This window comes from Lissotriton vulgaris, chromosome 8, assembly GCF_964263255.1.
Source record: "Lissotriton vulgaris chromosome 8, aLisVul1.2, whole genome shotgun sequence".
Classification (NCBI taxonomy): domain Eukaryota; kingdom Metazoa; phylum Chordata; class Amphibia; order Caudata; family Salamandridae; genus Lissotriton; species Lissotriton vulgaris.
Window position 1 is genome coordinate 195214822 of NC_141696.1, and position 13489 is coordinate 195228310.

At 44.0% G+C, this 13489-nt stretch overlaps 1 protein-coding gene across 1 annotated transcript in view; it reads left to right on the forward strand.

Moving 5' to 3' along the window:
* The window catches only part of CCDC83 (coiled-coil domain containing 83), a 191079-nt gene that overhangs the window by 118490 nt on the left and 59100 nt on the right, over positions 1-13489 (forward strand). The window contains exon 7 of the mRNA XM_086933964.1: positions 11749-11817. Within this exon, the coding sequence (XP_086790090.1) occupies positions 11749-11817 (69 nt within the window). The remainder of the gene's footprint in view (positions 1-11748; positions 11818-13489) is intronic.

Here is a 13489-nt window from a genome sequence, read left to right on the forward strand (position 1 = left end):
ATCATTCATCCACCCACCTTTTCACACATCCATCCATCCTTCAGCCTTTCATCCATCCATCCACCCATCATTCATCCACCCACTTTTTCTGTGCCACTCTCATGGGGGAGGGGGGGGGGAATCAGTATCTCTCTGCGTCGTCCTCCTTCTTTCCCGCTCATGGGAGGGCATCTCTGTGCCTCCCTGGTGGGGGCGGGGGACGTGTCATGGGACCCACAGCTCCAGGTGCGCAACATCCATTGAACTTAAAGGGCTAAACTACAGCCACTCCCCCAGACCCCCCCCCCCCCTCCCCCAGCTCGTGTATGTGAGCCCGGCTGAAACAGCTTCAGGGACAAACACACAGTCCCACCCAAGTACTTGACCAGTCTTTAAAAGACCCTTTACTTGTTAAGGAGGCGTTGATGTTTTTCACACCTCGGTGTGAATTAGGCCTCCGCCGTGAGCACCCTCGATCAGCCCAATGCCAGGAACTGCACTCTGCAGAATCTGCGACCCCCTTCCCAGGACTCCACGACCCCCCTGTGGGTCACGCCCCACAGATTGAAGACCGCTGGTGTAAAGGGTAATAAAATAAAATAATAAATAAGAATAATATAAATAATGCAATTTAATAGAATAAATGTTTTAATTAAATTAAAAAAAATTATATATATATATATATATATACACACATATATACAAACATATATTTGATATTTTAATAATGTACTTTTACACTGTATATGACTACCACACATGCATCATTTGTGTTATAATGGCATGCGTGATAAAGTCATATGCATTGTAAAAGATTTAGAAATTATGTATTTGCGGAGTAATAGTCCCGCGTTATAAAAATTGCGGAGTGATGGTATGTGGGATGTTGGTTTGCGGAATATCATCACATATTCCCGGGGGAGGGATAGTCCCTTTCTTGCTATTTCCGTGGAGGCGGGCCTTGTGTCCGGATGTGCGTGGTGCGAGGCCTGTGCGCATAAGAAGTGGAAAATCTCCAGTGTGCGCTTCAGGCGTTACCAGAAGTTAAGGCGAGATTACATTTCCTGCACAATGGCCCCTGTTTGCGCTCCTTCGGGCCCTTGGGAATAGAGCCATGCCTGACCTCCATACAGTAAAGCAGGTGCACGTCACTGGGAGTGCGGGGAAAGCACATCCGGAGCTGGAATGTACAGATCCTGGGAAGAAAAAACAACGAAATATTTGGCACAACGCTCGCTTTTTTTTCCGTAATCCCGCGCCCACACACGCCCACGCCCCCAGCACACACCCACAGCACACGATATGAGAAATGGCATGAAGGGCGGAATGTACCACACGCCCCCAGCGTTTGTCACTCCCCCAGCACACGCCCACAGCACAACACAGACACGCCCACAAGGGACTACTTTGCTGGCACGGTTATTTTACCTTTTAAATGTATATGGTGGGCGTCTGCATAGCCTATGTCCTTCTGCTGCAACTGCCCTTTCCAACGCTGTATTGGGTGTTGTGATTTGTGCTGTGGTTCCTGAGATTACCCGCCTCAAAGGTTTGGGCTCTCTCTTTATTATATTAGTATAGACTACGCTATTCATCCGATCGCCATGAAACTTTGGGAAGTTGTTGAGTACACTCCCGCGAAGGTTTCTGTCAAACAATTTTTTTATAAATCGGCCCCCCCAGGGCCCTCATAATCTTTCGAATACTGAAATAGACAGCGAATTTGCGAGCATCGTCGACAGTTATGACCGACAAACGGAAATTGATTGGTCAACCTACATCAGAAGCACGAAAGAAAAAGGCATTACGAGCTTCAGAAGCAGACGAGCAATGGGAAGCAAGATTAGAAGCGGTTAGAATACAAACTGCTCAAGCCCGTAATTCTCAAACGAACGATCAACAAGAATCAAGATTGGAAGCTGATCGAGTATGCAATGCTCAAGCCCGTTCTTCTCAAACGAACAAGCAACGAGAATCAAGATTGGAAACAGATCGATTACGCAGTGCTCAAGCCCGCTCGGAAGAAACAGGAGAGCAACCAGAATCAAGACTGGAAGCCAATCGAGGACGCACTGCTCAAGCCACACTTAGAAATGTTTTCAAAAATAAAATGAATAAGTTTCAATAACAATGACACAATGTAAATTTAATGTTATCATGACGAGTTTCCTGGAATCTCCTTTCTTCTGAAATCGCAGCAACGCGCGACTGGTGAGCTAGTCTATTATAAAATCTTCACATCTTTTTTTTTTTTTTTAAAACCTTTATTGACATTTAAACCAAATACAAGTATGGGCCTACAACCCCGGGGGCCGGCCGCTAAGCAGTTAGATTAACAGAGAGCAATTTTAATCTCATGCAGCACCTCGGGAGCAGAATCTCCATGCTAGCGTACTCTTGGCCACTGAACAGCACAATTAGAAAAACAGGATATAAAAGGTTTTCATTTTATAATATAGGATGGAAGGATCAGGTGCCGAACAATTTCCCAGCAGTGAAAATGGCAGGCAGAATAGTAAACGTATCGACAATAAACAGTAATCGATCAAATCAATGGCGCTGAAACAAGAGGTCAGGATGTGAAGGAATATTACAGTCAATTCGCGCCTGCAGTTACCTGCCTTAAGACCCAAAAAAAACAGCACGAGAATTGAGGCACAGATGAAAAAGCAGGGATTGATACCAAAGGAAACCCACTGCACTGACCCAGAAAAAAAAAGACAAAGAAAGATAAGAGAAGAGAAAAAAGGCCATAGAAACAAAAATAAAAACGAAAGATCCCCTCCCCCAACCCCCCACCCTGCACCCCTGCAGATGACTACAGCCCCCCCCCAGCAGTGTGCCTGTCGCCTGAGAACCAAACCCGAAATATAGAAGAAGAAGAGAAAGAAAGGAAACCCCACCTAACGGGGAAGTGGAGGAGGGCGATAGTCTATGCGCTCCCGGTCTCTCCACCCCGCCCTATAAAAGGACACAAGTAAAGTTGTCCACCATACAAAAATACCCTGGGGGGAACCACAAACCCCCCGCCCCGGAATCCGTCCGTTGATGAAGCAGTCCAGTTACCAATAGATCCATCGTAAACGATTCAACCCACAATCTCAGCCTTGGCCCCGTCTAACAAAGTTGCTGTGTCCCTCGGATAAGAAAACCCACATCCCCGGAAAGTCAAAGTTCACACAGAAGCAGCCGGAGCTTGAGTCAGCAATTAGGAGAGGAATAGCAGGTCCCAACGCACACAGCTTGCACCAACGATGTCCCTCCCCGTCCCCGAAGCCAAGCATCGTTCCATCCGCCATATTGGGAGACCGATTGGGGAGGGGGTGCGACTCGTTCCGACACAGATCAAAGTGTGGGCCAACAGTGTCCAGGATAGGGGAAGCAGTGATATGCTCCGATAACTGTAGGACCGATGTTTCCGAGAACTTAAGAGAGTCACCAATCTCAGCACACACAATGAATTCCGTTTCTTCGGAGGCAGGCACAGCTTCTAGCACCGGGTCCAAACACACCAGTAGGGCTTCCAACAGGGGGCAAGTCGGCTGCCGGGTCTCAAAGAGCAAGTCAGGGCTCGTTCCCGGTCCTATGATTCCATCTGTTGCCGACAGCCAATGATTGACCTGGGCCCTCACCATCGCGTGAAGCGCCGCAACTTCCGCCATTACCATCCGCAAGGAAGGGCCACATTGAGTCCGTTCCGCCGGGTTCCATTCGGCCGCAGGCATAACGATCCCCACGGAGAGGCTCCCTCTCCGGGCCAGGATACGCCGGAGCAGAAACAGGCCGTGAGGGACGGGCCAGCAACATGCAGCAACGCGCAGCGGGACCCCTACCCCGGGGCACCAGCGGTGCTAGTGCCAGGCCTCCGGGCCGGGGCCCCCGCGACGCAGCACCGTGCACCACCCGTTGCCTCACCTCAGGTACAGCACCAGGCAGCAGATGTTTGCAAAGTAGTTCAGAGAAATTTTCAAAAGTTCCAGGGACCGGACCCAACCACCCTCGGCAGTCCGTTGTTGTTCACTTTGGACCCGGGTAGACCAGAAATCGAGACCCCGGCTTCCAGTCTGGGTTAGGCCTCAAAACATTTTCGATGTTACTTCACACCAGAACATCAGAAAAATTCCGCGATCACACCATCGGGATGCAGACTAGTTCACCCACACGAATCCGGGGCAGGTGATCAGGATATTCGACAGGATAAGCGAGCGGAGGACGGGGGTCAGCGGAGCCGGGAGACTATGCGGCCATCTTGGTTGGTGTCGTAGCTCCTCCACTCAATCTTCACATCATTGTGGTGCAGTTTGTCATAATATTTTGCTATGGTATATGAGAAGTCCTTTTTCTTCATGGCTCAAGGAACCTCTCCTTCAAGTTACACAGTGTGTTTCCTACATATTTTAAACTGCGTTGGAATTCAAGGACTTGATATGTTTTTGTTGTTTTTCCATTTTGCATGCTTTGCAGTGATTGCAAATGTAAAAACATTCACTTGTTTCCTGAGCTAAGAATCTTTATAACTGGCTTTCTTCAAATGCATCAAAATATCCTTTAATAACATGTGTCTTCTGAAAGTATACGTTGGTATGAAGGGTCACCCCAAACATATTGCCTTCCTCCTCCTCTTTTTCTGAACTTGTTTTTGCTGGCCTCAGAACTCCTAGCACTTTATAACTGCTACCCATTGCTAAAGTGCGAGTGCGCTCTCCTCTAAACATGGTTACATTGGTTCATAACCAATTGACCTATTTAATTTACTTATAAGTTCTGATTAATGTGCACTACATGTGCCCAGGGCCTGTAAATTAAATGCTACTAGAGGGCCTGAGGCACTCATTGTACCACCCACTTAAGTAGCCTTATAACCATGGTTCAGCCCTGCTATTGCAGAACCTGTGTGTGCAGTTACACTACCATTTCGTCCTGGCAAGATAAACCTACGATAAAGTTTGCACCCAAGACAACTAAGAGGATTCAACAGACAAAAAGCATAATACCACATGAAAGGCGATTTGTTCATTAGAGGGAGTCGATTTTGTTTATTGTAAACCCTCAGAAAAACTACTTTGTTTTCTGATGATCATTTGAGTTTTAAAGTACATTGGCTGTTAAATATCGTCCCTCATTAGGCGATTATTCATATGTAAAACACCGATTTGTAAAAGCATGAAATATTGTTGAACAAAAGAATGTGAACATTTATGGAACATGCATCAGCATATTAAAGGAAGCAATATGGTGGCTGAAGGGATTTGTATTTCTTTTGCAGTGTTTGGTTGGTTTAATGGGTAGTTAAAGTTACAGAGCAGATTAGAATGCACGTAGAAGGGAGGAGTTATGTTTGTGGATATGTTCGGAAGGGTCACGTAAGAATTGGTGGTTGAGCACTTTTCACGATGGAGGCAAGGGAGGCAGCTGAGGCTGCTTCACTACCAAAATGCACAAAATGACGATTTTGCAGGTACACATTAAGGCTTGTGTTTGCTTGTTGTTAGGAAAGAGTAAGGTGAGGGTGTTAATTTGGAACCTATTTAGTGTGATGCAGACACACAGGGTGATTTTATTTAGGATTTATTGGATGGTGCATGTAGATAGATGTGCAAGGGATAGGGGTATATATTTGGAACTGTTTCGGGGTGATATTATTTTGGCTTGGGACAAGGGTGACAAATGTTGGCAAATTAAGAGGTAATTTAAAATGCATGGATTGAATTTTCTGCATAATGGGGTGAGAGAAGAATAGTTTGCATTGCATATCTAATATTGTAAAATAATGAATGGTGTTTATTAACTTTGCAGTTACTCCTGACGAAGGGCTGGTGAGCCCAAAATGCATTGGGTCTAAGCAAATAATGTCAAGGATGAATGATGTATTCTCACGTGCTATAGAAAAAGGCCTGGATAGGCATATCTTTAGCATTTGAAGCTGTGGGAAAGCATGAAGCCTTGTAAGTGGATGGGGAAAGTTAAGAATAAACATTTAACAAAATATGGAATAAAATTGATTAAAATGGACTATCATATTAAAAATGGAATTGTTTGTGTACTGAGGATGTTGCTGTGCGACTGGTAATGGGGCAGAACTACGCTCCATGTTTCTTGTAAGATAAACCTCTTGCCAAGCCAAAACCATGCTTTTTTATACATATAAGTCACCCCTAAGGTAGGCCCAGGGTAACCTAGAGGGCAGGGTGCAATGTATTCTAAAGGCAGGACATGTTCTTTTAAGTTTGACATGCCCTGCTAGTGAAAAACTCCCAAATTCAAATTTCACTACTTCAAGGCCTATCTCTCCTATAGGATAACAGTGGGATTACCTTATTACATCTTTTAAGTGTAATTCCCAATTAGGAAGAGATAGATTTTCCAAGTTTGGTGTCTCTTGAATCATAACATAAAATCACAACTAATGGTGCAGTTGGATTTTAAATTGCAAGGTTCAAAATGCCACTTTAAGAAAGTTGGCATTTTCTTATTTTAGCCATTCTGTGCCTGCTGTCTGTCTCTTAATACACATCTGGGGTGGGTGACAGCTAGACTTTGTGCATTCCCTTTAGAAAGCCACACACAAATGGAGCTTAGGTGTGACTGATTGGCCATCTACTTCCTGATGGACCATCCTGGGCAGGTTGGGAGGGAGAAGCTGGACATAGGCTCACAAGTACACCTGAATAGGATGTGCCCTGTCCCCATACAAATGGCTGCATACACTCCGGTAGTGAGTCTGGAGCCATGGCAGGAAGGGAGGACTTCTGTGCACTTCAAAGACCTCCCCCACTTTAAAGGTACAACTGAGTATAAATACTGTACCGCTGACACCACCACTACAGTATACTTCTGGACCTGTGACCACTCATCCAGGAAGAAGAACTTCTATGCTGCTGAAAGGACTACCACTCTGCTAAACTGCTTCTTTGCTAGACTCATGTCTTGCTGTAATGCCTTCCTGTCAGCTGTTCCCATGCCTTGGATGAAAAGGACTGGACCTACACCCCTCGAATCCAGAGTGACTCCAAGGGCTTGCTGGCTTGCCTTCTGATTGAAGTCTCAGGGACATAAAAGCCTCCCATATTACCTGCATCTACAACTAGACTCTGCCATCTGTGAGTCGGCCCTACCATGTGGTCCCACCCCATCCCTGGACCCTTAGAACTGAAGTTCTCCAAGCCAACCCACGCATCCTCATCCAAACTGGCACATCTTCACTTTCGCAGGGCTTGGAACTTGCGCATCTTCACCTTTGAATGGATCTGAACCAGCGCATCCTTGTTGCATGGAGCGGACCCGATGCATCACTCTCTGAAGTAGCGCATTGCCCTCGGAACCAACACATCCTCAGCTGCACGAGCAGTAGCAGCACATCGCATTCGGAACCAGTGCATTGCACTCGGAAGTGAGGCATCGCTGCCGTTGCTTGGAGAAAATTGTTGCATCTCGTTCACTGTGTGGCTTGACAGCGACGCATCACTTCGGCTGTACCGTGTCTCTTTATCGACGACGACGCAGTCGGGATCAAGGCACTTTGTTCAGCAGGCCCAAGTTGGTCCCTGTATCTGTCCCGTGCTCCATCTTTGTCGGCTTGAACTTTTGACTTTGCCCCTGTCCAGCGTGACTAGATATCCCAATTAGGCGCTTAATGCTTCTAAGCAGTATTTTACAATTTATTCTTTAAAAATTATTTCTCAACTTCTACTTATTGGACTTTTTTGTCATTTTTTTTTTTATTCATTAAATTAAGTTCTATTTTTCTAACCTGGTGTGGATTCATTTTGTGTGCTGTTTTCACTGTTTTACTATTTGAAGTAAATGTAGTGCTTTTATATAGCGCACGAATCACCCCCGAAGGGGTCTCAAGGCGCTGTGCACATACCGCTGTGGAACCCTTCCTGGCCTTTCCCTGTAAAGTGCCCACTCCTGGGCACCCCCAAGGTGAAGCAAGGCATCCTAGCACTGTTGGGGCCGTTGTGGAGATTAAGCAAGCTATTGCCCAGAGTTGCAGAGCGGGACCCATGATTAGAATAGGCACTGAGGCGAGAATGATCAGGTCCGGTGAAATTGAGCCCAAGACCCGCAGAGGCGGGAATTGAACCCTGGTCCGGGTCAGACCTCTGCATCAGGGTCTGCCACTCTAACCATTGAGCCACACTTCTCCAAGTAGTGTACAAATACTTAACACATTGCCTTTTAAGTTAAGCCTGACTGCTCTGTGCCAAGCTACCAGACGGTGAGCACAGGATACTTTAGGGTGTGTTGTTATTTACCCTGACTAGGATTGTTGTTCCTGCTGTGACAGGATGCATAACTCTGCCAGCCTGAAACACAATTTCAATCACTTGTTTTGTATAAATAAGAATCATCCTTATTTTTTGTCATCTCAATTTTCTTGTTTTTTGTGTAACTGGAGTTCATTTCTGTCCTTCATTTGTTCCATTTCTTTTCCTCTGTGGACAAAATTCTTGGACTAACCTTTTGCCAGAAATCTGCATGTCATCACACCAACATGCTTTATAAACTGTGTCTGTTGACCAGTTTCTTCTAATTAATTTTTTTTGCAAACAAATTTTATTGCCGTTTTACAGATCATACACCGCATTTACAGTAGTATATTTGCACTTAAGAAATCATCTCTAAGAGACAACAGAATAGGGAAAATTCAATAAATAAATAAATAATTCCTATCCCGTCGTCTGTCGACATCCCCCGAACCGCGCCACTTCGCTTACCTGCATGGACCGCTGCCAAGTAGACTCTTAGCGACAGTTTTCTGTCGGTATAGCATAGTTTGGATTTTGTCATCCACATAAATCAGTGTGTTCAGGAGAGTTATTCTTTCGTTGCTGATCTCATATGTTAACATGCAATTGATGTCCTTATTGTTATAGTCTTCAAAGTGCAAATCGAACTTTTCAAAGTGCAAATCGAATCGGCTCGGGCCTTTAACGATTCAGCGGGCCTTTAATAGCCGGTATAGCCCGCCACGGCGGGCTATAAGGCTATAATAATCGTTCCTATAGATTGTTTCCAGCTGTTCCTGGTTGAAATTCTCAGAGCATGAACCAAGCCGGATTGCATACTCCCCTTACATCGGATTGCACCCTGATGCTCCTGGGTGAACTACTCAGAGTACATACTACATCTAGTTGCAAAATACCCATTCCTAAGCATTCCCACAGCCCGCGCCTGAACAAACGTCTCTTATTATGGCTCGTCATATCACGGTCGTTCCAATGTCGATTCATGTTGGGTCTATCAGAGTGCATACTATAGTTGGTTGCATAATCCCCAATGAAATTGGTTACCTGTTTGGACTTCTGAAAGCATGAACCTCGTCTGGATGATAATCCCTATTTCTGTGTATTGTTTCAAGCCACACCTAGGTGAAGACCTCAGACCGTATCCAAAGGTTGGTCATAACATCGCTGCTCTTATGTCACTCGATGGTAAATCAATCAAAGTATAAACTATGACTGTTGCTATAACAAGCTGCTTTGTTGGTTTCTACTGAAGCTCCTGGAAGAGGTTTCCTCAGTGCGTATAACAAGGCCTGTTGCATAAACCCATTTCTTTGAGTTACCCTCTGCCATTCCTGGATAGACTCCTCAGAAAATACACCATGGCTGGATGCAGAATGGCCTTTCCTGTGTTCCGCCCCCCTGCTGCTTCTGAGTGGACTCCTCGAAGGTTACCATGGGATACGAAAGGGCATTCCCTTTCATATGCAAGCGCCCTATGTTGCTTCGGCTGGACACCATGGCTTGTTGCATAATACCTGTTTCTAATGGTTGCCTCCATGCCATGCCTTCCCCGCCTCTAGAGCACACACTGCATTGATGCAAGATGGCGTCTCTCAAGAGTTGCACCTTTCAGTGCCCTTTAAATAGTTACATAGTATTAAATAGACATCTCACAGATGACAGCTATCCACATGTGGGACCTCATCTATTGTCACATGTTTCTCTAACACCCATGTAGAGGCGCAGCTACGAACTCGCTGTGACATGATTTGAACAATCACCGCCATACAGACATGACACCAAAACACTTCCCACATAGACCACGCAACACTTTCTATCTCTGCGTATACTAACGTCCAATGCTTAAGCGTCCTATCTCTCACTCCATTTTGCTTCAAAGTTATGCACAGGGAGAGCAACAGCACATGATAACGATCACAGCCCTGGCCCTCAGGATAGACATCAAATAATACCCATGTAGGACACATGACTGACATATTTCTTCCATCCATAATTCTCCCAAGGAATGGCATGCTACCTTGCCATGCTTTTTCAGGGGTATGAATCACTACATACATGCTATTACAAATGCAAGGGTGCCTGCATTGAGGGAATGATTGTTTATGTGCAGGAAGTTGTCCCTTTCTGCACATAAACAATCCTTAATGGCTATTTGTAACTTCTAAACGTCTTGCATTGTGCAGCACACATAGAAGTTGCAAATCGTCATTTTTTTAACGATTGTTTATGTGCAGGAAGGAACACCTTTATGCACATAAACAATCATTCATGGCGATTTGCTGTTTCTTTGTGTGCTGCCCAAGCAGCACACAGAGAAACAGCAAAAACGAGGAGGAATGAATCATTTCTCCTCCTTTCACCATGTTAAGCCAAGGTTATTTTTGGTCTTAATTTTGGCGCTGGTCCATATTTATGCCACCCTTGTAAATAGGGGCAGCGTCAAAATCAATGGGTGTTACAGTGGAATGCCCACAGCAACACCCTTTGCCCGCCCCTTTCACGCTATGTGTAGCGTGAAAGGAGGCCTTATTTACAAGACCGTGTTAAGCCACGTTAAGTGACTTAATGTCACCGTGTAAATACGGCGAAGGGTTTATCGCCACAGGAATGTCACAAAAAGTGACATTCCTGTGGCAACGGGGTCTTGTAAACATGCCCATCTGTGTTTTTGAATACATGGTATAGTGTGTATGTGAACGCCCATCAATCATGCCTTGCTCCAGCTTCACCCCACAGGAGCAGTCATCTAGCACACACTAGGGTGTGGTTCTTGCCGAGCAAAACTACAAAAGAATTCTTAGATGTAATACAACCGCCTCTTGCGAGGAAGTTGTACCTGCAGCTAAGGCATGGCAGTCTTCCACTCAGGGCATTTACCTGTAAATGGACAAAATCAGATAAGGAAGCCTGTCCGGCATGTAATTATAAACGTGAAGATGTCTCCCATGTCATGTTTTTTTGTCCTGCGTATGTAACAATAAGGAAATGTTGGCTGATCCCGTTAGGCAGGAACCTTTGATTACAGCACTTTGTTCAGGCTTGCTGGGTCTTAATATAGGACACCCACCCCCCTATTGTTTTCGCTGTAGCTCGCTTCCTATTTGGTATGTGGCTTAGAAGGAAAAGTTTTGTATAATATATGTGATCAATTATGAATTGTATATTTCTGCTTTTTGATAACTCTCAAGTTTAATCCAATGTTATCTCTAATATAGACTTGTTCGCTATTTATTGTTTTAATGTCTTGTGCTTTGTATGTATTTTATCTGCACTTTTATGGTCTTTCGACCGAAATAAAGTTATCAAATGAATGAACAAATAAATGAACATGCATCTTGTACGAATCTTGACCTTAAGCATTCCTAGAATTGCATCTTTGGTAGAAAACTGTTGTAAAGTGAGAACATATAAACACGGTTGAGTCTTGTACAGTATTTTCATATACAAACGTAATGCACATAATATTTATGATACTCAATTGTCCCTAAGGAATTAATTGTACATTGTGTCTCCTTAGAATGCCATAAAGCACATTGACAAATTCAGTCGAAAAGAGATCAAAGAGAACAGCTGGCTCAAAGATGAGGTAAAATGATTGACTTTGCTTTTTTTAAACGGAAAGGACAAAAACAAGCTTGTTTCGAGGTAATAAATGTTCTACGAGAAGTTTTTGAGATTTTTTTTTTTTATCTGCTCGAATTCCAGCACTAACAAGGTCAAAATGATTTGCTGCCAGAAAGTGCAGTTGTGCTGAGGGATAGGTGGGGAGGAAAGTGTGATACAACTTCACCGCACTAAGGCCCTGATTATTGACTATGGGATTTAATTAGTTTCGGGTGCAAATTCCTTTTTACACCCGAAATGGGATTCCAGGTCTGGCATCTTTTCCCCATGAGCAAACTGTGCATCCGGCACTTTTATTGACTTTAATTACGATATATCATATAGCTGACGTTTATTGTATGAATTTGGGATATTCATTTGCGTCATACTGAACAGATGTTCAGCTTTACATTATATTTAATATCATACAAGAATCGACTTAACATTGCAACCTTATCCAACTAACCAGTTTGCATTCGACCCTCCTTTCAGGTCGTAAAGTCTGAAGGCATTACATTGTTTGGGTGTTTTGTAACTTATATTTAACATGCAAGTGTGTGAATAGTACGTGGGGTGTACAAAGAGAACAGACCATAAAAGAAGCTTTATTCATTCAGGAAAACAATATTACTGTTCCCTATACAAAACAAACATAGAAAGCATATATGATCAGACTAGACAAAGCTATATCAGAACTTTAAAATACACTTCTCAAAGATACCAATATACATCACTAAAGGTGCTTTTTAAAAAAAATATAATAGTGCTATAAAAATGCTAACCTAATTAGAAATGTTCATCAGTTGAAAGCTCAACACTGTCCTCTACCACTCACCTTCTTCTGTGACATTTTCTGGATCCCATGTAGTTGTCCTCTTTAATCAAGGGGCAAACTAGCCCCCCCTTTGTCTTTTCCTCCATTTGTTTCTTAAAAGCCCTAGAGTCTAGAGCTGGACTATGGACTAGCCAGCAACAACACTCACCACTGCAACAACACTACAGTCTTCACTGCACCGGCTGAAAGAGGTTGGCGCTACGCATTTAACAAGATTTGTTGGCTTGTTGCGCCTTGCCTAGCCCAACTTCAGTGTCACAGTTTTTTTTTCATTTCATAAAACTTTATTCGGTTTTACAATGAGAAAACCATAAAAGTCACAGCGAATATACACATTCCTTAAAAATATACAATAGAAAGTACAGAGTTCATATCTTGAAAACATAGAAAATTATAAACAAAATGCGACATATGCAATAGATAAATTTGGATGTATGACGGTACAACGCGTGGTATTACCACGCGTACCGTTACAACGCAGGTTTACAACTCAAGTCGTTACAACGACTTGCGTTGGGGGCGCTGGATAGTGAATAGTTTAATTTACTATTCCAACTCCAGTCCCCGTGGATAGATGGGAAGGTGTTGGATAGTAAATTAAACTATTTCCTATCCTAGAGCGCCCTCCACCGAAAGTCATTGTAACGACTTTCGTTGTAAAACCTGCGTTGTAATGGTACCGCGTTGTTAGAGTTTCGTTGTAAAGGATGTTCCCCAATAAATTTCATTATTTCACTTTAAAAAAAGAACACAAGGAAACATACCTAAGACTATGTGTACCTCTTCCCCCTTGAGTGACTAATTTTCTAATCAGGCCCTG